The sequence below is a fragment of the Fusarium proliferatum genome (assembly GCF_900067095.1).
Source record: "Fusarium proliferatum ET1 genome assembly, contig: FPRO_scaffold012, whole genome shotgun sequence".
NCBI lineage: Eukaryota > Fungi > Ascomycota > Sordariomycetes > Hypocreales > Nectriaceae > Fusarium > Fusarium proliferatum.
In genome coordinates, this window is record NW_022194801.1 from 971,353 (window position 1) to 996,353 (window position 25,001).

The 25,001-nt window shown below is 49.3% G+C and overlaps 9 protein-coding genes and 1 non-coding gene across 10 annotated transcripts; 5 read left to right on the plus strand and 5 right to left on the minus strand.

Annotated features, from left to right (window-relative positions):
- Window positions 1-2,682: 2,682 nt before the first annotated feature.
- Window positions 2,683-5,244, plus strand: FPRO_13433 (uncharacterized protein; the record flags this gene model as incomplete). Its single annotated transcript, XM_031222884.1, has 4 exons — window positions 2,683-3,012; window positions 3,058-3,297; window positions 3,610-4,209; window positions 4,258-5,244. The coding sequence occupies 4 exons, from the start codon at window positions 2,683-2,685 to the stop codon at window positions 5,242-5,244; spliced, it is 2,157 nt and encodes a 718-aa protein (XP_031088299.1).
- A 233-nt stretch (window positions 5,245-5,477) lies between these two features.
- FPRO_13434 (uncharacterized protein) lies at window positions 5,478-7,400 on the minus strand (the record flags this gene model as incomplete). Its single annotated transcript, XM_031222885.1, has 1 exon — window positions 5,478-7,400. One exon carries the CDS (start codon window positions 7,398-7,400, stop codon window positions 5,478-5,480), a length of 1,923 nt encoding a protein of 640 aa, XP_031088300.1.
- Window positions 7,401-8,931: 1,531 nt separating this feature from the next.
- FPRO_13435 (uncharacterized protein) lies at window positions 8,932-10,083 on the plus strand (the record flags this gene model as incomplete). The annotated part of the gene is made up of 4 exons (XM_031222886.1): window positions 8,932-9,000; window positions 9,274-9,364; window positions 9,418-9,962; window positions 10,015-10,083. The coding sequence occupies 4 exons, from the start codon at window positions 8,932-8,934 to the stop codon at window positions 10,081-10,083; spliced, it is 774 nt and encodes a 257-aa protein (XP_031088301.1).
- Window positions 10,084-11,458: 1,375 nt separating this feature from the next.
- FPRO_13436 (putative phosphoglycerate kinase) lies at window positions 11,459-13,016 on the plus strand (the record flags this gene model as incomplete). The annotated part of the gene is made up of 3 exons (XM_031222887.1): window positions 11,459-11,524; window positions 11,773-12,193; window positions 12,247-13,016. 3 exons carry the CDS (start codon window positions 11,459-11,461, stop codon window positions 13,014-13,016), a joined length of 1,257 nt encoding a protein of 418 aa, XP_031088302.1.
- Window positions 13,017-13,725: 709 nt separating this feature from the next.
- On the minus strand, window positions 13,726-14,096 carry FPRO_13437 (uncharacterized protein; the record flags this gene model as incomplete). The annotated part of the gene is made up of 3 exons (XM_031222888.1): window positions 13,726-13,765; window positions 13,817-13,928; window positions 13,985-14,096. 3 exons carry the CDS (start codon window positions 14,094-14,096, stop codon window positions 13,726-13,728), a joined length of 264 nt encoding a protein of 87 aa, XP_031088303.1.
- A 557-nt stretch (window positions 14,097-14,653) lies between these two features.
- Window positions 14,654-14,725, minus strand: tRNA. Its single transcript has one exon. It is a non-coding gene; the product is annotated as a tRNA-Gly (tRNA).
- Window positions 14,726-14,960: 235 nt separating this feature from the next.
- FPRO_13438 (uncharacterized protein) lies at window positions 14,961-15,530 on the minus strand (the record flags this gene model as incomplete). Its single annotated transcript, XM_031222889.1, has 1 exon — window positions 14,961-15,530. One exon carries the CDS (start codon window positions 15,528-15,530, stop codon window positions 14,961-14,963), a length of 570 nt encoding a protein of 189 aa, XP_031088304.1.
- A 3,153-nt stretch (window positions 15,531-18,683) lies between these two features.
- On the minus strand, window positions 18,684-19,694 carry FPRO_13439 (uncharacterized protein; the record flags this gene model as incomplete). The annotated part of the gene is made up of 5 exons (XM_031222890.1): window positions 18,684-18,946; window positions 18,998-19,265; window positions 19,307-19,344; window positions 19,395-19,487; window positions 19,535-19,694. The coding sequence occupies 5 exons, from the start codon at window positions 19,692-19,694 to the stop codon at window positions 18,684-18,686; spliced, it is 822 nt and encodes a 273-aa protein (XP_031088305.1).
- A 1,734-nt stretch (window positions 19,695-21,428) lies between these two features.
- On the plus strand, window positions 21,429-22,475 carry FPRO_13440 (uncharacterized protein; the record flags this gene model as incomplete). The annotated part of the gene is made up of 3 exons (XM_031222892.1): window positions 21,429-21,540; window positions 21,783-21,893; window positions 21,946-22,475. 3 exons carry the CDS (start codon window positions 21,429-21,431, stop codon window positions 22,473-22,475), a joined length of 753 nt encoding a protein of 250 aa, XP_031088306.1.
- An 820-nt stretch (window positions 22,476-23,295) lies between these two features.
- FPRO_13441 (uncharacterized protein) lies at window positions 23,296-24,894 on the plus strand (the record flags this gene model as incomplete). The annotated part of the gene is made up of 1 exon (XM_031222893.1): window positions 23,296-24,894. The coding sequence occupies one exon, from the start codon at window positions 23,296-23,298 to the stop codon at window positions 24,892-24,894; it is 1,599 nt and encodes a 532-aa protein (XP_031088307.1).
- Window positions 24,895-25,001: the final 107 nt, after the last annotated feature.

Below are 25,001 nucleotides of genomic sequence, written 5' to 3' on the forward strand. Positions count from 1 at the left end.
CCGCAGTGGGCGTTTACAGCTCAGCGACGGCCGAAGGCATGGTTACTCGACTTTGTTCTCGGTAGGGGTAATTCTCTGGGTGATGCTGGAAAATGTCGACTTCGTTGTCTTTTGTGGTTTGGGTTTGGGGTTGATGATAGAGAAAGAAGAGAGGAAGCGAGGGGAGAGGAGGAGAGAAATATCCCAAACTTTTTCCGTCTTCTAAGTGGGGTCGATCCTGATTGGGCAAAGTGTCTCGAGGCAGGCAGTGCCGGGGGGTTGATTGATGATTGAGTTAGAAGTGGAGTCGATGGAGCGTGCAGTGCGGGAGGGAAGGTACCTATGTGCTAGTCTATTTTAGGAGGGACAATACCGTCACCGCTTTTTGCAGCCTCAGACGAAGCCCAACGATAGGAAGACAATTGTACGAGGAGAAGCGCTGATGTGTCGAGTGAGACACTGCAAGGAGACCAATTCTGTGCTGTTTTAATGCTACGTATGCTATATAGAGCTTGCTGCAGTCGATGCTGCAGTTGAGATGTTTGCCTGTCACCGAAACTTGAGAACAAAAGCTGGGACCAAGTTGAATCATGAGTGACTTGACTTCAAACATTTACCCCAGGCTCCCTGGTCCGTGAGGCGAACAAAAATCACAATCAAGGGACCAGTCAGGCCCCAGAATGGAAGCACGACAGGGAGCATGGAGCATCAATCTAATGTACAGTAGGACTCGACTAGGGAGAGATGCAAGAAATTGATATTGGATATCGGAGCAATCTAATCTTGGGAATACGACAGACAGTTGAAAGTGATGTGGCTTTACAGTACCTACAGAGAGCACATTCAGTGGCTGCATCTCACTCCGTAACATGCCACCAAAGCCATATCCCAAACCCAGCGATGTCACGAGAACAACTCAATCGTTTCATTTCCAATGATCTTTCGAGGACACTGGATCCAAGACCCCATGCTTCATGCACGGCAGAACAGACGCTGGAGCCGGGATACGCAAGCAAGAAATCAAAGACCCCTCCTCCGTCTCCCTCCAACAGAAGGCCAAGCATTTTTCCAAAAAGCTCCGCACCGAACAAAGACTCCACAGTCAAACAGGGGCAAAACGCAGGCGGTTATGTCAGTGGCCAATGCCAACTCCCCAAAAAAGTCCAGTTTCACAAAAAAAAGTCCGCCCCAGAAAAAACGAAAAAAAGAGGATTCACATCGGCATCAGACGAGAAACATCGTCAGTCTTCTCGCTTATGCTAGAAATAACGCCAGAAAATGGATACCGATACCTCGGTCCCCGAAAAAGAATAAGAAAAGCTTCTGCTGTATGATGTTGCCACGGACACTGGTGGGGTTATTGCTGAACTTTTTTTTTTCTTCTCTCCGCTGTCTAAAGTTTTAAGCGACAACCGGAGTTGACGAGGACTAATTACTCAGTATCCGCAGTCTCGACGCAGAAACGTCCAATGGAGAAGAAAATTTCTGGTGAGGCAAGCTAAGAGTGTTACGCGCCGTCTCGTGCCTGGATACCGAATTCTGTTGATGGTTACGTAGAAGAATTGACCGACAGTAGATGCTTGCTTCACTTCACTTCCTTCTGGCGGTTAGACATTTAGGCTCAACTCCAGATGCCTGTTAACGACCAATACCTTGAGACACACTGGCCTTTACGTCTTGTCGTCTTCAAAGTCAATGCCATCTGCTGGTCCTTGCAGCTTTTCCCATTGTCAATCCAGTATCAACTTCAATCAGCCCCTCATTCCCCTCTTCTTCTCGAAAAGCACCTCCGTCATCAAAACCCTTTAGCGCCAGACCAATTCTTTAGAGCCACAATCTACTCATAGCGCAACTTCGCCATTGCCCAGTAAACGGCGCCCCTCTTGAGGATCTACCTCAGAGATTTTTACCAATGGCCGCCTCGGCATTACTCGTTACGACAATGAGGGTAACAAAAAAGCGGCACAGTCGAAATTAAGGTGGAAGCTTCTGCAGTATGAACACGTAAATACGTTTGGGATATGGCTATGACTCTTGGGTGAGTCAACCTCCCCCAGGAAATCAGCAGCTCTGGAGATTATGCCATTGGCTGCGTTAGTTACACTCGCACACCCCCTTGTTCATTGATGACTCTTTGCTGCCACGCATCCTAGCTGCCACGAAGCTTCAAACATGCTTCAGACTGGCATGTGAATTGGATCTCAGCTTACTACAGACGCAGAAGAAACACTTCTCGATAAGGCATCTTCCGATTGAGCTCAGCTGGAACGAATAGCAACACAAACTAATCGTGATCGCTTGAACCTTACGATGCACCATTTCAAGTGACACCACTCAGGCAATTGGCTTACATCCTTGTTCTTGAGGCCAGAGCAAACTCAAGCCTGAGGAAAAACTCAGCTCCACTCAACTTTTTTTTCTCGATGGTGTGAAAGCTTCGGCATGGCCCGTGCAACACCCGCGCGCCAAAGCGCTTATCCTATCTAATCTTATCTTATCAACCGCCCCTCCAACCGTTTTCAGCCGTTGTCGTGCCAGCCAGCACGCCAAGGGAAACTGGAGTAAACACTGGACCTCCGACCAGGATTGTAACGTCAACGCTCCGTTTATGAATCCACCGTCCTAAACAAGTCTCGTCCACGATCCATTCTGTTCCTGCATCTTTGTTTAAGCGAAAAGCATATCATCGTGTCTAGCAGCATCATGGAGCGAAAAGCGTCTCATAACCTGTTTGAGGTTTATCTACGGCTACGGCCCCCGCCTACGCGACATGGTGATGGGGATCGCATTCTTGATGTTGAGCCCGCTGAGGATGGTTCACATCCTAAGCATATTGTTCTGAATCCGCCTACAGATCGACGTAGGGCGATTGAGAAGTTCGCGTTCACCCAGGTTTTCGAGGAAGATGCAACCCAGCTCGATGTCTTTCATTGCACAGAGATCGTCCCTTTCGTCGAAGGCGTGCTTGCGCCTGAGGGCGGCGAGGGAACAGACGCTGTCGTCGCTACCTTGGGAGTGACAGGTTCCGGCAAGGTGAGTACCATGTCAACAATGAAACAGGGAGACTAATAGACGAAGACACATACGATCCTCGGAAGCAAGACACAACGCGGCCTGACCCAGCTCACGATGGACGTCCTCTTCCGCTCAATCGGCGAAAACATTCTCGATCCCAACGCCGCCTTCACAGCTCAAGACTCCCTTCAAGCCATCGACGGTGCCGAGTCCTCCCTTACAACCGCGTCCCACTTCTTCGACCCTCCCTTTCGCGACTCAGTTGCTTCACGAGCGCCTTCACGCGCCGGTACACCAATGCTTGTACGACAGCCCCCAAAGCCTTCCTATGTCAACATACCCGCTTCCAAGCTGGTCGCCAACCTCCCAGGCGCGTTCCCAGCAGATTGCGCACCAAGTCCGAAAAGTGTACGGCTTGTTAGCGAAGCAGAGGAAACACGACGTCTCAAAGAGCGATAGGATCGTTCTTCTGAGCGTGGTAGAAGACCTCTCGAAAGTCTGCCTGCGTCTCCCAGCGCGTTGAACTGTCCCAAGACGCCCAAGCGGGGTCTTCGACATTTCATGTCTCTTACTACTTCAACTCGTGTAAAGAATGTTACTAAAGATGATGTCAAGCCCGATGGTGTTATGTCCCCACCACCTCGACGAATTACCGTGCGCCCCTCGGCTCTTCCACAGCTCCCCGACGTGAGCAACATCGACATTTCTTGCGACCCCTCGGCCGAATATGTTGTCATCATCTCGATGTACGAAGTGCACAATGACCGAATCTACGATCTCCTTACTCCCGCTGTCAAGTCCGGCGCCACAAAAGAAGTGCGACGACGTCCTTTACTCTTCAAATCAACAGAGCTATCGCCAGACCGAAAGGTTGTCGCTGGCCTTCGAAAAGTTATCTGTTCCAGTTACAATGAGGCATTGACCGTTATTGAGACCGGTCTGCAAGAGCGACGAGTCACCGGTACTGGCAGCAACAGTGTTTCAAGCCGAAGTCATGGATTCTTTGTCTTTGAAGTCAAAAAGCGAACTCGTAGCAGAAGACCTGGCCCCTGGGAAGGAAACAAATTTACCATTGTTGATCTGGCAGGCAGTGAGCGTGCGCGCGAAGCCAAGACAGCGGGTGCCACTCTTGCAGAGGCTGGTAAGATCAACGAGAGTTTGATGTACCTAGGTCAATGTCTGCAGACACAGAGCGAGGCTGCTATCTCCAGCAAGGTAAGTTATCGAAGTGATGATTGACGGACAGCGACTAACATGTAATAGCCCAACATCGTTCCTTTCAGACAGTGCAAACTCACTGAGCTCCTCTTCTCAAACTCATTCCCCTCATCCTCAGCCTCTCACTCCCAAGCACCTCGCCGCAACCCTCAAAGAGGTGTTATGATCGTCACCGCCGACCCTCGCGGCGACTTCAACGCCACATCTCAGATCCTTCGATACAGCGCCCTTGCTCGTGAAGTCACAGTCCCTCGCGTCCCCTCAATCACAACAACCATCCTCGCCCAACCACCACAAATGGCTCAGAATCGCTCCGTCAGTCCAACACATCCTCATCCACGACCATTCATGCCCGCAGGTGGAGGATCGTATAGAAACTTCTCTCCACCAATGAGCTCAGATGAACGTGCGACGATGGAGATTGCAGCGCTTGAGATCGCGCGTCTTAGTGAGGAAGCGGATCAACTGCGTGAAGAGGTTGATCGTCAAAGTGAAGCACGAGTCGCAGCTGAAGCTCACCTTCTCACCATGGAGGATCGCATGCTTGATCTCGAAGCAGCAATTCGCGAAGAATGCGCCATGGAGTTTGAGCAACGGCTTGCACTCGAAATGGCCCGTTGGAAGAACTCCATGGCCATTGAGCAAGAACGTACCGAAGAGCATTGGGACCGTAAAGTCGAAGTCCTCGAGCGCGGCCTCGCCTCTGACGAAGATTGCGATAAAGAGAACGTTCTTATTGAAGATCTCGAAGAGGAAGTGGATCGCCTCCGTCGCGAAAACGGTATTCTCAAGCGTGAGCTCGCTTCCCGCAGCCCCACTAAGCGCAAGCCCCTTGAGGAGCGGGAGGACTTTGCGCCTTCTTCTAAGTCATCTCGCGGCGATAGCATGGCCAATCTAGGACGCAAGCTTGAGCGTATGCGTGTTAGCGGTGAAAAGGCACGCCCGGTACCAGTCAATGGCAACGGCAGTCCAAAGAAGATGCGAAAGTTGGGGACGAAAAAGTGGGAGCATGAGGATGATGAGCTGGCTTAGTATGTCTAGCTGTGAGCGTGCTACTCAGGGCCATGGGTGGGATAGGACAGGACGGTCGGTCGGTTTGTGTTATAGAACTGGTTCGGATTGGATGGGTCGGACGGATAATGGATGGAGTATACCCTTCGCGTAATGTCGTGCAAGTTCATTCATAGCATCATAATGCAGTTTTCTGTTGTTCGTTTGTTGTACTCCTCAGTTCGTTCCATTGCCTCAACCGGGACTTTCTTCTGTTATGTGACCCTGAATGGTGCCCCCCGATCCTTTTTCATCACCTTAAGCTGTACATATACACTGCCCAGTGAGGCATTCCTACGAACAGCACCCATATCATATGGGTACTGATTGGTGGACCATGTCAAATATCGAGGCACCGTGCACTCCCTAGATATTCTTATCGCCCTCTGCACTGTCCCGACAGTCACCTTTGCTCCTCCTTCTAGCATAAGATGCACGCATTCTGTCACCTGGCTGTTTGCTTCCTCGAGGCTCCTCTCGATAATCGAAATAGCTCCGGCAAGAAGCTCTTCCCATGCTGTCGCTTTGCGGAATCCAATTTGTTTGATCGCTTTATTTGGCTTTGCTCCTTTGTCGAGTAATAGTTTAATCACTGATGCGCTTCTTGGGTTTGTTAGGGGCACAAGCGAAAGAAGGGATGTTCTGAGCAGCTCGGGGTTTCCCTGCAGTGTCCACCCAAGTGCTCCCAGCTTCAAACGTTCCTTACTCGGGTCCCGTTTCGCAATTACGACAACACCTCGCTGGTCTGCCTTGGCTCTTATATATTCCCCAACACAAAACGCAGTGGCCAAGCAGAGGAATTCTTCTCTGGCATCGGAACAGTAACTGTTCAACTCTATCCCAGTCAATTTGCTCTGCCATTTCCCCCCTGGATCCCTGAACTTGTTTTCTTTGTACGAGTATCGGCGGAGACTGGCACACTCCTCCCGTAGATGATCCATCAGTCGAACAACATCGCAACTTAAGGATGGCATCGCATCCCCTGCGTGGTCTAGACTGTCGTTTAAGTGGAGCTGGAAGCGAAGACTCGCGATTCTGTTTTGTGTATCTGGCCTCATCCAGAGCTTTGCCAAGGATGTATATGCCGCTGAGATCCTTATGCCAGAATCGTATGGCTTGGTGAGACAGCTGTCGAGCCTTTGCTGGGTATCAGGCCTCCTTAAAAACTCCGCAAATGTCCTGTGCAGATATACAGCATTACCTCTGTCTGGTTTTTCGGGATACTCATCTGGGGCACTTTGAACTTCTAGTAGCCCTCGGCACCGACTGACGATACGAAGTCGCATATCTTCCAGTCGGCCCAATACTTCCTCAAGTGGGACAGCACTCGGATCTTCATTGATAGCCCGGTCCAAAAACTTAACCTCGTCCGCATACCACAAAACACGCAGCGAAGGCGGCCCGCGACATGCGCTGACCAGCTTGAAGAGCTGAGCAGCATGTTCACGGTATAAAGGATCAATACTCTCAATAATTCTCCCATAGAGGTCATCCATTTCGGATGGAAGCAGGTTGAGCCGATTCTCGAGATCTTCAACACGGTCACCAGCCATCATCCCAGCCAAAAGCGATGCGACAACAATGGTGACCCATAAAAAAACACCACTCGCTTTGTCCGCGATCGAGTGGCTCAGATCACTGGCGAATTGAGGATGTAGTTTTTGGAACCTTGCGAATTGAGAATTTGCCTCGAATCTGGAAACGACGTATTTGGTGATGTCGTCGTATGTGAGGTCTTCCATCTTCAGCCTGGGATAATTTCCGAAAGCATTCTCAAACTCTGTCCAAGGGCGGCTGGAGATGCAGACTTTGATTGGAGATGCGAGGCACTCCTGTAACAAGGATATAAGAGCATTGCAGTCGCCGTCAAACTCATCCAAGCCATCGATAAATAGAGCAAGCTTTGCTCGGGAGCTGATATGTTTCACTGCATGGCGAAACATGTCCTCCAATTCATCTTGGCTCAAGCGCCTGGGGTCTTCATTGAAAAGGCACAAAGATTCCCAACGCGACGAAGCAACAAGTGCAATGACTTCTGGATGCGCGCGAAAAAGCTGAACAAGAAGGGTTCGAAGCAATCCTTCTTTACTCGCCTGTATAGGTCTGTGGGAACAGCAGGAGCTGGCGTTGGAGACCATGAGAGGGAGCATGAACGAAGGAAGCATTCGTCATACAAGGGAAGCGATAAGCCATGGATTTTCCGCCATCATTAAGTCTTCTTGGCCCATTAGCGACTTCCCCTATCTATATCATGTTCAGTTCGACATACCGACGAGGTTTGCAGTCACAAATACAGATCGAGTTGGCGTGCGGGACCTGGCGATCATGGGCGGGAAGCGGGTATACGGGTTTAGAGCGGCTATTAGCACAGGACCCTGAATATTTGACTCGACAACCTTCATAGCGTGGCTAGGGAAGCGGCAATTCAAAGACTGAAGAACACCGCAGGCAAATTCGACATTATGCGCAGAAAGGTTGCGATAATGTTAATTGCATCTTCAGTCTTGCAGTATGCCACGTGATCGGCACTCAGAAACAGGGCGGCCTGGGAAACATAAACAACAGGCAGCCGAAGGATGCTGCTTACAAGGTAAATCCCGTTCTTGAATTGTTAGCGAGCGCTTATAGGCCCAAGAATTACAAAAGGACGACGATAGTAAGCTTGGTTTGCGACACGTTTGGCTGGCGATACGCCTTACAGCTGCCGAGAGTAGCACCGCCTCAATGTGAAACGTAATAGAGGCTACACGTTGTTTCCCACCACTAACCGTGTCCAATGCATTGCAGACCCAACTGCGTTGCACTGTTGCTCTGTTCGCCTATTCTTATGTCTGTTGGTAGCAGTTCTGTAACAGATCAACGGACCCTCGGAGCCGGTGTCAGCCCGTGAACCTCTGCCCGGCCGGGATCCCCGGAGACTAATCCACCATAAAACCACCAGGGTTCAGTATCAGCGCTTAACCTATGTAAGCACACAGACTTCAATACTACGAAGTTAGTAAAGCCAAAAGACAAGATCAAATTACGGCATTGAATACGGTTGCATTATGCACTCGTGTAACGGCCGTACGTAAAGTAAATTCCCAGTCATGCATTTGTAGGTCAGAGCCGTTTGGGTCACCGCACAGTGTTAGTCCAATGCCCAGATGAGGGGCTACCGCTGATGCCTGGCGAAACGTGGAGAAGATTGCTGTCTGCGACACCGTTTGAATATCGTCAGCGCTGCACTGTTGCTTTTCCAACTGAGACCGGACGTTGGTCGCATGACTTGATGATCCATCCCAATTCCGTTCCTCCATCTTTCCTTTTCTTCTCTCAACAACACACAAGCTTCTTTTGATATCGTCGTTTTTCTCTCTCGATCGCGAGGTCTACGAGAAGCGAACAGACTCACAGCATCCCCTGAAAACGCCAAGATCGAACTGTGCGTCGTGAGAGTGGGATACCTGTCGTCATTTTTATAGCGAAGAACCCGCCCTCGAGACAGAGGATCCGCCGCCGTCATTCCTCAGCGCTTGCGCACGGCAGATCAATTCTCACTCCTGTTTCTCTTCCCTTTTTCTCCCTTTGTATCACCACCGTCAAGGGATTAAAATCGCATCGTGTCCCTCCTTGTGCCCCCGGTTATCTCTGCATCTCTTATCGCTTCTGCCTCAAATCTCTCTCGATATGACGTGGGAACTCAACCAGAGGCGGTTCATCCGCTCCATCAATTCGAAGTACATCTACGGTCGCATCGTAAGTCGAAGCTCACTCACCCACGCCCTGTTTTTCCCAACTCTATGATCCGTCGCCACTTTAGCTTCCCCAGTATTTTCCCCAACTACTGTCCAGCTCTATCGTCATCGCTACAAGCTCTTTTTTTTTTTTTTCGCTTGTTCATGATATCACTTTGCGCACTGCTCTACTTTTTCTTTTCTTCTTCTATCACGTTTTTAATCTCCGTGCCCTTTCTTTTTTGTGCTGTTAGGCCTTACTTATGCGACTCGACGCTGACGACATCATCACCAGCCTCTTTTGCATACCATCGTATTCTTAATCGAAATGGCATTCATCGCACGACTTACAGCTCGATTCAACTCGTACTATGACGAGCGACCACGTACGCTACCATAAAGACCTCTCGCCCGATGCGATATAACTGACACCTTTCAGTCATGACCATGATGGTCACCAACGCCATCCTCGGAGGCGTCGCCGACACAGTCGCTCAATCCATTACCGCCATTCGCGAACGAGCTCTTCGTCAGCCGGGCGGTCTTAAGAAGAACGACGGCATCGCTATTGAGATCCACGAGCTCGACCGCAAGAACCCCTTCTACGATCGCGACCTGATCCCCGACTCGGTCGGCCTTCCTCCACCTTTCGATTTTGAACGTCTCACGCGCTTCATGGCATACGGTTTCTGCATGGCTCCCGTGCAATTCAAGTGGTTCCGCTTCCTCGAGCGAGTCTTCCCCGTCACCAAGACCAGCGCTTTCGTCCCCGCCATGAAGCGCGTTGCTTTCGATCAGCTTATCTTTGCGCCATTCGGTTTGGCTGTGTTTTACACCACCATGACTATCGCTGAGGGTGGTGGCCGTCGCGCCGTCTCGAACAAGCTTCGAGATATGTACATTCCAACTCTCAAGGCCAACTATGTTGTTTGGCCTGCTGTGCAGATTGTCAACTTCCGCTTGATGCCTGTTCAGTTCCAACTGGTACGTCATTTTTTTGCGCCCCAGAAAACCATGATCACTAACATGCTTGCAGCCTTTTGTGTCAACAATTGGTATTGCTTGGACAGCATACCTGTCCTTGACAAACTCAGCATCTGACTAAGTTCATTATATGATGCCCGGTGAACGTTTTCAATTGGCCTCGAGCTGATTGATCGATGATGAACATTAAATTGCGTCGACTGTTATTGTCTCAGCCGTCACATAGAAACGGCGTTTGGGGTTTTTTTTACATATACTGCACGATTTGGCATGCTCTGGGACCTACAATGGAGAGTTTGAGACTCTGACCCTTGCGGCAATTACCTTGCACGGCCTTCTTTTATGGGTTGGGTTGGGTTGGGATACGGACCATGTTTAGAATAACAACGTGAGTCTCGTCTGGAGTTTCGGTAGATTTTTAAAATGCCAAGACGAAATGTGTCTTTTTTGTCTTTAACACTTGAGACCCTGTTCAAAGCCGTGTGTGTCGAATCTGAAAGCAGCATTCTATCCAGTTAGGAAACGGGTTGATCGTGGATGAACGTGAATCGGGTGTCCGGGTAATAATCATGATATGACATCGAGTAAGTCTTTTGGATTGTAGGGCTGACGGGTCGGAATTGATCTCGGCCGTTAAGTGACAGCGTGTAGGTTAAATGGAGATTGCAAGGGAACCCAGCAAGGTGTGAAGCGTGGTACGGCCTGTCTTGATATAATTCACCGAGACCATCCAGTGGTCTGAGAAATTGTGGCAATGCTTTTCAAGCTTTGATATATAGATTCAACAGTAATGAGAACGTGTCATATCGAATTTCACTATCAGATCAGCTAATCGATATTATCTCAACATGGGTTTCTTTCAGCTTCTACCCCCGCTAGCTTAGACCTCATATCATGCATGGATGCATCTTGGTGTCGCAATTCATTACATACAACTAACTGTTCAACAAGGTAACTGTACGTAAAAGGCGTGGTTCTCGGCGGTGTAGTTACGGCCCGTGTCTGTCCGGGTCTGCCGCATCCGCATCGCCAGAAGCCGGAGGGCGATGCCCGTAACCCGGCGATGTTGACGGCTGCATAAAGTGCCTGGGCTGAGTGTTTAGGGTAGGCTGCTTAAGAGACGATGAAGTGAAGGGAGTGAGTGAGTGATTTGACAAGTGGACCGACCGAGACGAGACCGATCATGTCATATCATGAATAGAGGAATAGGCAATAGTCCACTGACAAGTCGGCATCTCACGCCAGATTCATGGCTAAAGTGTTTCCTCCAGGGGCATTCACGGGCCTCATCATCCCACCATCTGCGAGTGCAGCCGCGAAAGCCCCGCCAACGCCAGCGGCAGCGTCATCGCGTTGAGAAGATTGACCCCCACCTTGAGCCTAGCAGTGCTATTTACTACCTGACGCTCCCCTCCATAAACTTTCTTCTTCCCTTCTTCTCCTCGACATCACCCTTTGACCTACATCCTCATTCACTTGTACTCCGTATCGAAACCATGTCGCTGTCTAACAAGCTCTCCATCACTGACGTTGACGTCAAGGGCAAGAGAGTCCTCATTCGAGTAAGTTGGCGAGGAAAAAATGCCCCGCGATGGAATGAAGCTGTTGAGCTTGGTTGAGCTCCCCGCATCATATCATCAGATGTCACGAACAATTGATCGAAGGAATTGCACGAGATGTACCTCGATCAATTACTTGACCAGATCTTTATTAAGCTATAGCCATCAAGCTCAACGGTTCAAACGTCTCTCCCAAAAAGCCTCAACAATACCCCGCCATGTCAAACTCTAGCTAACAAAACCCCTCTCAGGTCGACTTCAACGTCCCTCTCGACGCCGACAAGAACATCACCAACAACCAGCGAATTGTCGGTGCCCTCCCCACCATCAAGTACGCCCTCGAGAATGGCGCCAAGTCCGTCATCTTGATGTCCCATCTCGGCCGCCCCAACGGCTCTCCCAACGAGAAGTACTCCCTCAAGCCCATTGTCCCCGAGCTCGAGAAGCTTCTCGGCAAGAAGGTCACCTTCGCCCCCGACTGTGTCGGCCCCGAGGTCGAGGAGATCGTCAACAAGGCTGAGGATGGTGCTGTCATCCTCCTTGAGAACCTCCGATTCCACATTGAGGAGGAGGGCTCTTCCAAGGATAAGGAGGGCAACAAGACCAAGGCCGACAAGGCTCAGGTCGAGGCTTTCCGCAAGGGTCTGACTGCCCTTGGTGACGTCTACATCAGTGAGTCTCTAATCGAACTACAACCCCGCGCTACGTGATGCTAACAAGAACAGACGACGCTTTCGGCACTGCTCACCGTGCTCACTCCTCCATGGTCGGTGTTGACCTCCCCCAGAAGGCCTCCGGTTTCCTCGTCAAGAAGGAGCTCGAGTACTTCGCCAAGGCTCTCGAGGACCCCCAGCGTCCTTTCCTCGCCATCCTCGGTGGTGCCAAGGTCTCCGACAAGATCCAGCTCATCGACAACCTCCTTGACAAGGTCAACACCCTGATCATCTGTGGTGGTATGGCTTTCACCTTCAAGAAGACCCTCGAGGGCGTCTCCATCGGTAACTCCCTCTTCGACGAGGCTGGCGCCAAGACCGTCGGCAACCTCGTTGAGAAGGCCAAGGCCAAGGGCGTCAAGCTCGTCCTCCCCGTTGACTACATCACCGCCGACAAGTTCGACAAGGACGCCAACACTGGCTACGCCACTGACAAGGACGGTATCCCCGACGGCTGGCAGGGTCTTGACTGTGGCGAGGAGTCCGTCAAGCTCTACAAGGAGGCCATCGCCGAGGCCAAGACCATTCTCTGGAACGGTCCCGCCGGTGTCTTCGAGTTCGAGAAGTTCGCCAGCGGCACCAAGGCCACCCTCGACGCCGTCGTCGACGCTGTCCAGAAGGACGGCAAGATCGTCATCATCGGAGGTGGTGACACCGCCACCGTCGCCAAGAAGTACGGCGTCGAGGACAAGCTCAGCCACGTTTCCACTGGTGGTGGTGCCAGCTTGGAGCTCCTCGAGGGCAAGGAGCTGCCCGGTGTTACCGCTCTGTCGAGTAAGTAAATAATATCCACACCTGTTGGAGTACGATGTCTATGAGAACCTGTTGATGACGGGCTATGAAAATGGAAAAAGGTTGGGCGGGAAGGGCTAGTCTGTAGCAAAGACTGAACAGATCAAATAATTAAATACCAAATACCAATAGAGGCGCGAAAGCGCCATAAACATTACCTACGATTGAAGCATTTCCGATTGGTGTACCCGTGAGAAGCCCATGATGGTGGAATCTGGAGCTTGCAAATGCAGATGTTTGAGAACGCTGCAGATGTGCAGATCGCAAAAGCTGTTACGTCGTGAAGAAGAATAAGAAAATCAAACACCCTGCATTCAGACCGACCATGTTTGCCGTTCTGGGAAACCATTCCAACATCCTACGGTCGTACAAAGACCAGTGCCGGTGTGAAGTCCCGATCTACAGGTTGAGGTTCTCAAGACTCTGAATGATGAGACCGAAAAGAAACCCAACAATAGCTTACTGAGTTCACCGTGAATCTGTCCCGATATTTCTGTCACCAAGCAAGAATTGGCGGCGGATCCGTGGTTCAACACAAGCTGATACAGCCAAAGCCCATCAAAACGTTCAAAGATGCTTCATGGCGCTTTCACGCGCCTCTATTGGTATTTAATTATTTCATCTGATCTGTCTTTTCCACAGACTCGCCCTTCCCAATCTATAATTCGGTTCGAATCGCGGTATCATCACAACATAACTCTATCGGCGTTTAGCAGCCTCGACCTTCTTCAATTCCTCGCTATCCAGATATTAGCGCTGCTTAAATAGTGTTCGTGGGTATTGTACGCACCGAAGTTGTTGCGAGAAGTCGTCGCTCGTGTCGTCGTCGTCCCAGCTCTCTTCCCAGAGATGCTTTGTCTCGCCGCTACCCTTTGCAGCCTCGGTCTGATCCTCTGGCCAGTCTAAACGCCATTAGTACGCAATGTCAACGTTGAAGTGTTGGTGGTGGGAGTGGTACCTTCGACGGGGAAGTCCTCGAACTCGTCGTCCTCGCCGAGAGCGGCGGGCTTTTGCTCTGGCTTCTGCTCAGCGGGCTTGTCGTCTGTGGTCTTGGGATCTGTGGATGCCATGATGGATCGAGGCGGATGTGTGATGTGTGATGTGGTGCTTCGACAAGATGGGAGGGACAGCGATTGCGGTTGTTGATGGAGCTGGAGCTGGCTTGAGAGGCTATGGAGAGCTTGATGATGATGCGGTAGCTGGAGCCTTGTGGGCGAGGCGGGAAGGTGGGGCTCAACGGAAGAATGATCGACCGCTGTTGGAACTGCAAAAGAGGATCACCCCAAACATTCAATGGCAGACATGAGGATGAGGCAGGAATATCTGAACATAGGTAGAGAGGTAAGAGAAGTATTTGTTATTTTGTATTATCCTGTGAACGATCTATGTTGTGAAGTAATACTCCAGGTCTGATGATCATTCGCTGGCATGAAGCTCTGGCGCTGTTCAATCACTCGCAATGGATTTTAGTACTTAAGAGTACTTCAACTCAAATTATTGTGATGATAGCGGCAAAAGAAATAAATAGATTACATTATAAAAATAAGTAAATGAATGAGATAAAACATGAAGTCATAATCTGGAGACCAAATCTCTAAAAGGAAACCCTGGCGGTTTGTTGTATGTTTGCGACCGAGGGGAATCGAACCCCTCTCTAACGCTTGGAAGGCGTTAATGCTAACCACTACACCACGGTCGCTTGTTGGTTGTTGAGGGACAAGCTAGTGTCTGAACTTATATCCACAGCCAGCCGAGCGGTAGATTAAACTCGACGTCGAAAAGAAATCGCGAAACCTCGACCTATTGAGTTATAAATGAGACCAATCTTGGCTGAAAGGAGCTAGAGTGAGGTTTGATCTTGGAATCACTTAATACCTATGTAAATGAGACCCATATCTGGCCAAACGGGCAGAAAGACAACCACTGACATGATCCTATGGAGGCGCCATTATCAACCACCGGCCCTCAAAACCCTTGAACTCCTCTTCGATAAGTCGCGACGTACTCTCCCACGGCACTTTGAATGCTCCCGAGTTAAACATTGGGGAGTAAATCACCGGCGTACCTTCAGCTTCCTGCCCCCGCTCCTCCAATTGCACCCTCATCTCCTTCAATGCCGCCCTTGTCTGCGCCAAAATCTTTGCCGCACCGTCCTTCCCAGGCTTTCCCGTCCTCGGATTCGCTCTTCCATACCCATAACTAGTAAAAAGACACACAATATGTATCCTGGGAGCTCCTCTTGCTGTGTCTGAAGCTTGAGGCGGAATGATGTAGCATTTCCCGGCTAGGCTTCGTGACGGCCACCTTGATTCGTCAGGTATGGTTGCGTTGCAGAAGGTTTTGTATTGTCCATAAGCAGCAGGGAATACTCTTGCTAGTTCGGCAGCGATTCCAGCGCCCCATTCGGCGATGCAGTTTGTTGCGTGGACAAGATAGATGTCTGAGGGGAGGGATCGAATGGCATTGAGGGAAGTTGCCTCCAATACAAAGATTGGAGATGCCATTTTCTGAAGCTATTTGAGAAATTATGGAGAAAAGTGAAGATATGATGTGGGAGATATAGGGATGAAGAGCGACTGATATAGTTGTGCATGAGAAAATGCCTCTTTTACATGATTTAGCTTTGGTGATGAGGGTTGTCTTCAGGCGTGACTCATCGGCAAGGTAGCCAATTCTGCCACTTCCGTTAATCAACGGAAGGCAAAAAAGAAAAATGAAAAGGTGAAAGAGAATAGAAATGAATACTGGATATCTCCTTAGTTATCGCGGAGTATTATCGGGAGATGTCGTGTGATCTTTATTGAAGCTTCGATTGGGCTGGATCTATTCTCAATCACTTCATCTAGCTACGAGATCACGTGAGAATATGAAGAGATACCGTAGAGTAAAGAAATAACCGTGATTTCGATTAATGTGGTTTCATATAGGGAGGACAATATACAGAGATCAAGCTGCTGAACTTGCAGTTCATCCTTCAACTTCATTCACTAACGAGCAGCTGGAAGCGGTGAGTAGAAATGCTAAATATCGACGAAAAGGCCGAAACATAAGAGAGATAGAAACTGCTTTATTTGATTTAGGCTTTGGATCAATTGACAGCCAAGGAACCCGTTTACCCGCTGACAACAAGCCCAAGCGTACCAGACGTCTCTGGCATCAGCCCAATTGCCGCTGTCCTGAACAACTGCCTTGAAGAGGACGAAACTGGCAGGGAAGATTAGATGAAAGACAGGAATTGGCTATGAAACCGTAAATCAATCGACTTTATTACTCGGCTTGACGATTTGGCTTGACGATTTGGCAGTCATGAATTGTCCGCTCTGTTGCGTTCCTCTATCAAACTGATCGCGATATAGAGGAACAACTGTAGAGTTAGGAAAAATTGATGCCACTGAATATGATCTGGCGGGCCTGTAAATACCAAAAGTTGGTAGATTACTACTGAAACTGTGATGCGAGTGAAGACAGTAGACAGTGTCCAGCCTCATACCGCCTCTTACACGATGGACTGATCCAGGCCGTTCAGGAATTTACCACTCGCCTTTCGCCCTTCCTCAAGGGTGCTATTAATCACTTCGCCGTTACTATCTCAGATACAGGATAAAGCGCCTAGAGAACTTATGAAGATGGGCTTATGCCCTGTGTCTCGACGGCTGCTTGGCCGAAACGGTTCACAGCTTTTTGAGAAACTGAGACGACAAACCTTGATAGTAACTATAACGTCATCTGATTGATAATTAGCCCAGTCCATAGGTTAGGCCAGTTTGTAGCGCAAGGTGAGACCCAACTAGACTTTCTTTGCCGGTAAACTCGCTATAGACTCGTTGAGTATTGATATGGCAACAATCAGAGGGACTCGATACAACAATAACAAAGGGACGTTGCTCTTCAAGCGGATTAATAAGCGCCACGTACCCCAAGTATTTAACGATACGAGTTGCAGAGATCATTCAGCGCTTGGTGAAGGATATCAAGGCTCACTGCACGGTGGAGACGTGCACCTACGTGACCCAAACGACGGGTCGCCATAGTTCACTTCTGTACACTCAGCGAATATGGGATGATAACTACTTGAAAAAACTTCATACAAGATACCGTGTAACGAATTCATCATGGTTTCCTGGAGCAGGGCGTATGCCCAGATTTGCCAGACTCGACCAGTTTGGTCATGCTTCACCCCTGAGTTGGATGAGTCTCGCAGAATCGGGCACTGGCTCCCCTTTTTTTTCGTTGGAAACCATCACTATCTCATTGATAGAAGCTCGGTGAGTATAGAAGAGGGCCCCAGGATGTTACAAAGAGACTCGTGAAGAGACGCTGCTGATATGTGTGATGAATGACAGTGATTAGCGCGTGTTGAGAGGAAGGGTTGTCGTTGAAGCTGCTTGGCACCTACCACAGAGGTTACCGCGGCACGTGGATGAGTCTTGATAATGGAGTAGATGAAACTAGATCTATTTCTGCTGGGTAGTTATTATGAGTCCGTCGACTCCTATGAACGATGACGTGAGCTGACGAATTGGCAGGACCTCCACATCAAATCTTGATCCAGTACGCAGGAGAAATTACTGGGCAACAATCAGCTTATTTTATAAGAGTGCTGTCATTTACCCGTGAGTCTCACAGCTGCTAGATTTCGCCACTGCTCATGGTTCGCCCTCCAGTACAGTCACACATAAACTCAACCCGATATTAACTTCAACACAAGCTCCAGACACGTCACAAGGTCCCCAATAGACACAGGGGTAGTGTTATATACCAACTCCACTCAGTATTCCCTTGTCGTAGAGCAATGACGGAATGGCAATGGCCGGTGTCCAGAGCTCTACGAAGGTAGGTCACAACAACAAGCGTTGTTGGTTCGAATCCCGACCCGCGACCTTGTGACCTGTAGAGTAGATAGGCAGTAGGTAGCTGTGATATGAGTAGATGTAACGTGTATTACTTAGGTTCCATGTGACATACTACTATATATTGCCATGTATCTTCTGCCATCTTTATAATTTTGCTTGTTGTAAGCACTTTTTATGTTTACCTCCTTTTTTTTATACATCACCAACACCTCACCTGTGAACTGCTTTTGTGAATGTAATTTATAAACCTTTTAATAAATAAAAGTAGTTATCTCTTTCTTTAATAATTGAAATTGTTAGAGATATTTATTTTACTGTAGTTTGACTATATTTTTAGCTAATACTTACTACCCTGACATGAAGAGAGCAGCTTTGCAGGGAAATTCCTTAAGTCTTATTATTTGGTGACTGGCTATGGAATTATCAGATATGACACAGAACGATCAAGAGCAGCTAATCTGTTTTATTAATGCATAAATAAACAGACAGTGGCTACCTCGTGCACTTGTATAATGCATGAAATGCATGTGAGCACTGCCTTGTCTCAGTAGCCTTGGACTGCTATACTGCTGGTCGCTGGATTGCAGAATACAGGCAGATACAATTTAAAGCCAGAACATATATTATCGCACGGCAGATATTATTAAGAAGACCCTATGCAGATTTATCAGTGTCCGAAAAGTAAACCGAAGTGCTGAAAGCCAGCCATAGTCGCCAGATCACCGAGGACAGGACGCACGCCTATATGTTTCTCTGGACTGCAAAGTATGCGACCGCTTTTGATCTCGACGTCTTCAAAGATCCTTAATAGCCTACACGCTTTCCTAAATCCTTCCCTTGAGCAGTACCCATCTCAGATCTCGTAATCTGCTGAAGCATCGCGAAGTCCGTCCCAACATGAACCATATCAAATCCAGCCTCGATATATCCTTTCGCCTGCTCCGCAGATGAAGAATAAATACCGCACTTCTTCCCCGCCTTACGTGAAACTTCAAGAATGCGATTAATGGCAGCCTTGAGCTCTGGCTTCACAACACCGTTGAGGATCGGATATCCAATGCTATTACCTACACGATGTAAGCCCGATGCAATCTAAGTCTTGCTCCTGAGTGACTCACCGAGATCAAAAGGGCCAATGAATAATACGTCGATACCTTCGGCGGCTGCAATTTCCTCGAGGTTGTCTAAGGCAGACTTTGTCTCGATTTGAACGAGGGTTAGTAGACTGTCGTTGGCCTGTTGTAGATACTCATCCGATGTAGGGACGGGGTTGAAGCGATCCATCGAGAATGGGCTGCCGAAACCACGGTTACCCATGGGAGGGAATTTGGCCGCCTTTACGATATCGCGAGCCTCTTGTGCTGTTTGCAGGAGGGGAACGAGGATCTGGCGAGTGTTAGCAAGTTGCTCAGTTCAACTCGACATACTTGGTCTCCCACTCCATGCGCGCCAGCATCCAGCGACCCTAGTTAATCGTCAGTAACGCCCTAGATAAAGCTGGCCAATAGCGCCTACGCTTAATGAGCCACGGCTCTGTACTCGGGATCCGCACAATCGGCGATGCGCCAGCTGCTGCAACGGCCGGGACGCACTGGCGCATATCTCGATCTGCTCACAGTCAGTGCTATTCGTCGAGTCCAGCTCTGTCAACGAACCGTCAAGATCACCGTGCTCGCAGTCGATCAACACCCAGTCACAGCCAGGCGTCTGCGCGAGCATGCGTGAGATGTTGGTGCTGGGCATCATCTGCCAATATCCGAGGCTCGGCCCTGCGCCTTTGTCAAGCGCTGCCTTGAAGAAATTGCCTGAAGCCATTGTTGCCATCGTGAGAGTGAGAAATATTCTCGTATTTATGAAAATTGCTGTCCAGGTTGAGCCCGATGATAAGGATCGGTGCAGTGTTTTGGCTTCAAGGGCTTTTGAGGTATAGATGAGGAGGGTTTCCTTCGATCTAAATAATCCCAATCCACTCACAGTCTTGGTATTAGCTCATTTGCTACTCCTTGAATCTTGGCGGGTTCTAGTTGTTGATTCGACGGTAGACAGTTAGGTAGTTTACGCAAACCGAGGTTCGGGTCGGAACGACGATGGGTCGGCTTCTGTTCCCGACACACATTTAGATAGACTAGACCGCCTCTATTTTATAGACAGACGATAAAAGATCCAATCGCGTTAATTAAGGATATCAGAAATGCCACCGTTATTTGAAAAAGCAAGACATATCCGACTGGTGGTTCTGACACCGGAGTAAATCCCTCGGCCCCGGGTCATTTTCTCAGAAAGCAGTGAGCTAGATGTGTTATTTGCAGTTGAGACTTATGGTTTAGAGCTCAAATCAGCCCAGGAATCAGTGATTATAGTGAAGCCAAATGCCTGGTGATCGAACAGTTCCGAAGCCAGTCCATGAAGGGCTGCTCAGCTGTGATCTAGTTGACTGAATACTCAAAACCACTTGGGGTTGATCGTGCCTTTTCCTACCTTGTAATTCTAGAAGTGATGATGCCTTGGGTGAGATGATTCCTCGCTCACAGAAAAGCACTCAAGAGCCAAGTATGCACATATTCTCCTGGAAGACTAGACACCAGAAGCCTGAAACAAACCCCGAAAAGGGATATATGGACACCGAAGGATTCATTTACCTGGTTGGACGTATTATTACAAGGAGATGATCATCCCTGGGCGTTGTAGGCCTGCTTGTCATCCTGAAGTGCAGCTTACAAGGGAAGCATGTTGATAGCAGAGGAACGAAGTTGAGTATCGAGAGAAAGCCCTGTACCTGGTGCTACAATAGTGCTATATTCAGTATTGATCATCCAATCAAGTCGCAACATTTGCGTCTAGAATACGTAGAAGCTTGAAACCTTTCACAATATTCTCATTCTCCTCTCAGAGCGCCTGTCACGTCCGTATTGGTATTGAACGAGAAGCTGAGTTACATACAGATTATCGAGGTATCAATCCGCGTTCAGCATTTGAATAATCAGCCATCTGCAATCACTTCTCAACTAGTCAGGAGCCGGCCAAATTGGTGTCATCATTTTATCGGACTATTGAAGCTCTCAGCTAGGGTCACGCATCGTTGCCAAAAACCTCTAGGCTCGAGCTGATACATGGAGGTTGGGACTTGATGGCGCAATTAGGTCGAGACTTTGGATGGCTTCAAGAATTTCTTTCAGTGGAGAAACGCATGGGACCACTCTCTTCAGGACTCTTGGCCTGCGAGCTTCCGGGGGGGCATGCCCCAGCTTTGCAAACATTCGATCCCCCATGAGTTTCACCAAGGCAAAGAACTATGTTAGCACTTCGGCTAGGTTCCCCGCGGGTTCAGTCAATATCCTACGCATACCTCGCCTGGTCTCCAATTTCTGGAAACAAAACACGCAGGTACAAGCCATCAAAGTAATGTCAGCCCTTTACCAACGATATGAAGATATGAGTCCTGAGATGGCGTACTCTACTGCAATCCGTCTGGCTGGCGAGACTCAGTGAAGAGTACCCGTCAAAGTCTTTTGTAATGTCGAACAGGCTCAAGCGATCGGAGTGGTGGAAATGCGTTGTCAGCGCCATCTCGCTGGTGGCGCACTCTCCAATATCTTTGCCATCCATATTCCTCTTCGACAAAACCACTTCATGTTCTTGATTGTTAAGACGCATGAAGAAGGTGAGGATATTCGTCACATTCGGGCGCTCCTGGAACCAACATTTCCTGGCTGTATCCCAACAGTCTCAACACCTCTCTCATCTCAACCACGCCTTGGAATCTTTCTACAATCAGTCAACAGTCTCATTCTGAACCTTTTCTCTCACTCGATTACTTTTTTGCTTCGCAGTTCTTACCACCGCATCCACCACCACAACGCATCAACGCCTCTTGCCTCCTTCACGCACCTCTAATTACACCAGGCAAAAACATATCTAAGAAGCACATTGCGGTCGATGTTGGGCATCTGCCGAAAGTCTATGATGGATGGGAAACTGCGAGATTCGAGGACGACAGGTATCCTTACACAAGATGTAAGTTGTGATCTGAGATCGATGCTTGGTTGTTATTAACATTTCACCTCAGTCCAGGGCTTCGACAATCTCGAAGAGGGCGAGGAATATACGAACGACCCGTACCGTATTGCCGGACGTGGGCGGCTTCTTCGAGAGAGTCGTAAATTCGACCCTGTCAAGGCCGAACAAGGTGTCAAACGTGAGATTGGTATCTATATAGGACAGGCAGCTGAGGTTCTGGACAACGGAGATAATATGACAATTACCCAATCTAACACCAGATTGAGCTGTCAGACTGCAGATTGGCTTGACATGCCTCTACGTACAGACTATATCACCACCTCTAGCCCTCAGTCTTCCTCTGCTTCATCTTGTCGCAATGGGTATGATGGCACGTCTCGACCCGCCTCCCCTCCTGGCCTCCGGTCGTGGTTAGAGCCACGCAGAGTCTCAACCCCCAGCTCTCCTTCACCCGCTCAATCTGGATCTCCTGTAGCTCCCCGCTACGACACCACTTCCGAACTTCACTCTGGCTCAGAATCAACTGGTGTTTCTAACCCCGCAGCTTTTTCCTCGTCTTGGTTCTGTTCCTATCTCTAAGGGATCCGGCCATTCTCAAGAGAACATCCCCAACTTTATTGATTTTGGGTCCACGCTCCCGAGATGATCCTTTCGTCATCTCTGACTCTGATGGTAGCGATATTGCATAGGTTTCTGCACTTCTCCTGGGTATGTGTTGGAATTTCTGTGTTTTCTTTCCCTTTTTTGGTTCTGTGGAGGAGTTAGTGTTGGCTACAGGGAAGTCTTTGGTCTGTATGTTTGTTATCTTGTCACTCTTTAAATCGATTTACTGTTACCTGACCTCTATTACTTATCCTATTTGCGTGATATAGCTTTCGAAGTCGCTGCAACTTTTATTGTATCTTGCCTCCTTCGCCCCAAGGAGAAACGAACGTCAGACAAAAGAAGAGCAGCGTGAAGCCTTTCCGTAGCCCCCAGAGAGTTCGAGAACTTCTGGTATTATATCACGGCGCTAAAATGAGCTGGTCTGAAGGAATAGTGAGCCATTCTAAGTTTACCTAAGTGTCTTCTACCTGCCCTTACTCAGACATGTAAAGGTAGGAGATCACCAGAGCGGGGTTAGCCATATGTGTTTTCATATGTGCATATGTAGAATGTAAGCGAGTCGCACGCCAATTAGATGTGTGGACTACTTCATGCATCAGCAGTGGCCAATCTGTGAGGCCCAAAGGCGGGGAATGTCACACTTGAGCTCGGAGAGACCGAAGAAGAAGGTGATATATGTTTGCTCAAAACACATGAGATACATTTTCTATACCACGACTAATCCTCGCATGATTATCCCATCGCATAGTTCAAGTGGAACTGGCATCACGCCTCGAAATCAACTTGAGTAACGATGCAGAACAGCTCTACCCGAAGGCTACGTGCAGCGCTCTTACGAGGCTTAGGATCATTGGCTACCCCCGCAGTGGCGAGGTGCCTCTGCTCAACAGCACCTCAAGCATGTTCGATTCTCGCTTCAAAATTACCAGCTGAAGCGTTCTTAGCACCAAACTCGACGGGGTACCAGACAGTTCAGAATAGTTACTGGAGCGGAACGGCTGGTGATTTAAGCCCTGCTTGCATCACGCGGCCCGGAAATACGGAGCAGGTAGCCTCCATCGTGAAGGTACTCTCAGCGTGCGGTAGCGATGTTAAGTTTGCCGTTAAGAGCGGGGGCCATGGATCGTGGCCCGGGTGGTCCAGCACGGAGGATGGAGTTCTCATCTCGTTGGACTTGATTGATGGAATCCAGAATATAGCTGACAAGGGCCATGCTGTTGTAGGGTCTGGTGCGCGGTGGGTTGATGTGTACGAGGCGCTTGAGCCCCAAGGGGTGACTGTCATTGGGGGCAGATTCGCATCAATTGGAGTTGGGGGGCTGGTCGTTGGAGGAGGTATCAGCTACTTCACTGGGCTGTACGGCATGGCCTGTGATAACGTTCTCAACTATGAAGTTGTTCTTGCGAACGGGACCATCGCCAACGTCAATCAAACATCCAAGCCCGACCTATTCCGCGCACTCAAAGGCGGTGGCAATCAGTTTGGCATTGTAACCCGCTTCAGCCTGAAGACTTATCGACAAACGACGCAGGTTTGGGCCGGCATCTTGACCTTCTCCATCGACAAGGCCAGCCAGGTTTTCAACGCCACGCAGGCTTTCATCGCTAATTATGATCCTCTATCGCACTTGTACCTCAGCATGGGAGGGGGCTCCAACCCTCAGCTGGCCTTTATAAATGTCTATGTCTTTTACAATGCCTCTTCACCACCGACCGGCGACGCCAACCCTTTTGCCGCCTTCTACGCAGCTGAACCAATTGCAGACACAACCTCCAAACAAAGCTATTCAGCCCTAATAGCATCGAACAATAATGGTAACGCGCCCCAGAAACGTTGGTTGATCGGTGGCCACACATTCCCCAATCTGGTGGCGCCGTACGGCGCTGATCTGTACCTTCAGCAATGGCAGGCCTTTCGAGACATGGCCAACGCAACAGCAGCCGGTGACCAGGATCTACTCTTTTCCATGGCGTTGGTGCCAGTGCCGGCGCTTGCGATGCGAGCCGGTGAGAACGTCACAGGCGTGAAGAGCGTGCTTGGCCTTGAACCTGACGCTGGCGATGCCGTCTGGATTGATTACACGCTCGCTTGGCTGGATGTAAAGGACGACAGTAAGATGTTCGACTTTGCCGAGCTCATCAGCAAGGCCGGAGATAAACTGGCAACATCCTTTGCGCCTGGAGAACCCAGCACAAACACCATCCTGGGCTCTGTAACGGCCAAGGAGGCAGACTTTTACCGGACTAATCCACGGTACATGAATTATGCACTCCTTAACCAGCCTGTCCAGTCTAGTTATGGTAAGAGAAATGAGCAGTTCTTGAAGCGTGTACAGAAGCGGTACGACCCGGATGGGTTATGGAGAAAGAATGGTGGTTTTCTGTGGGACTGATCAATGTTTTGCCTTGTAAAAAGGAAAGATATGTAAGGTTATTGCTGTGGTAAGGAGGTTGAGACGTGTCTAAATGATCCATGCGAGACTTCACCTTTGGCCTGGGC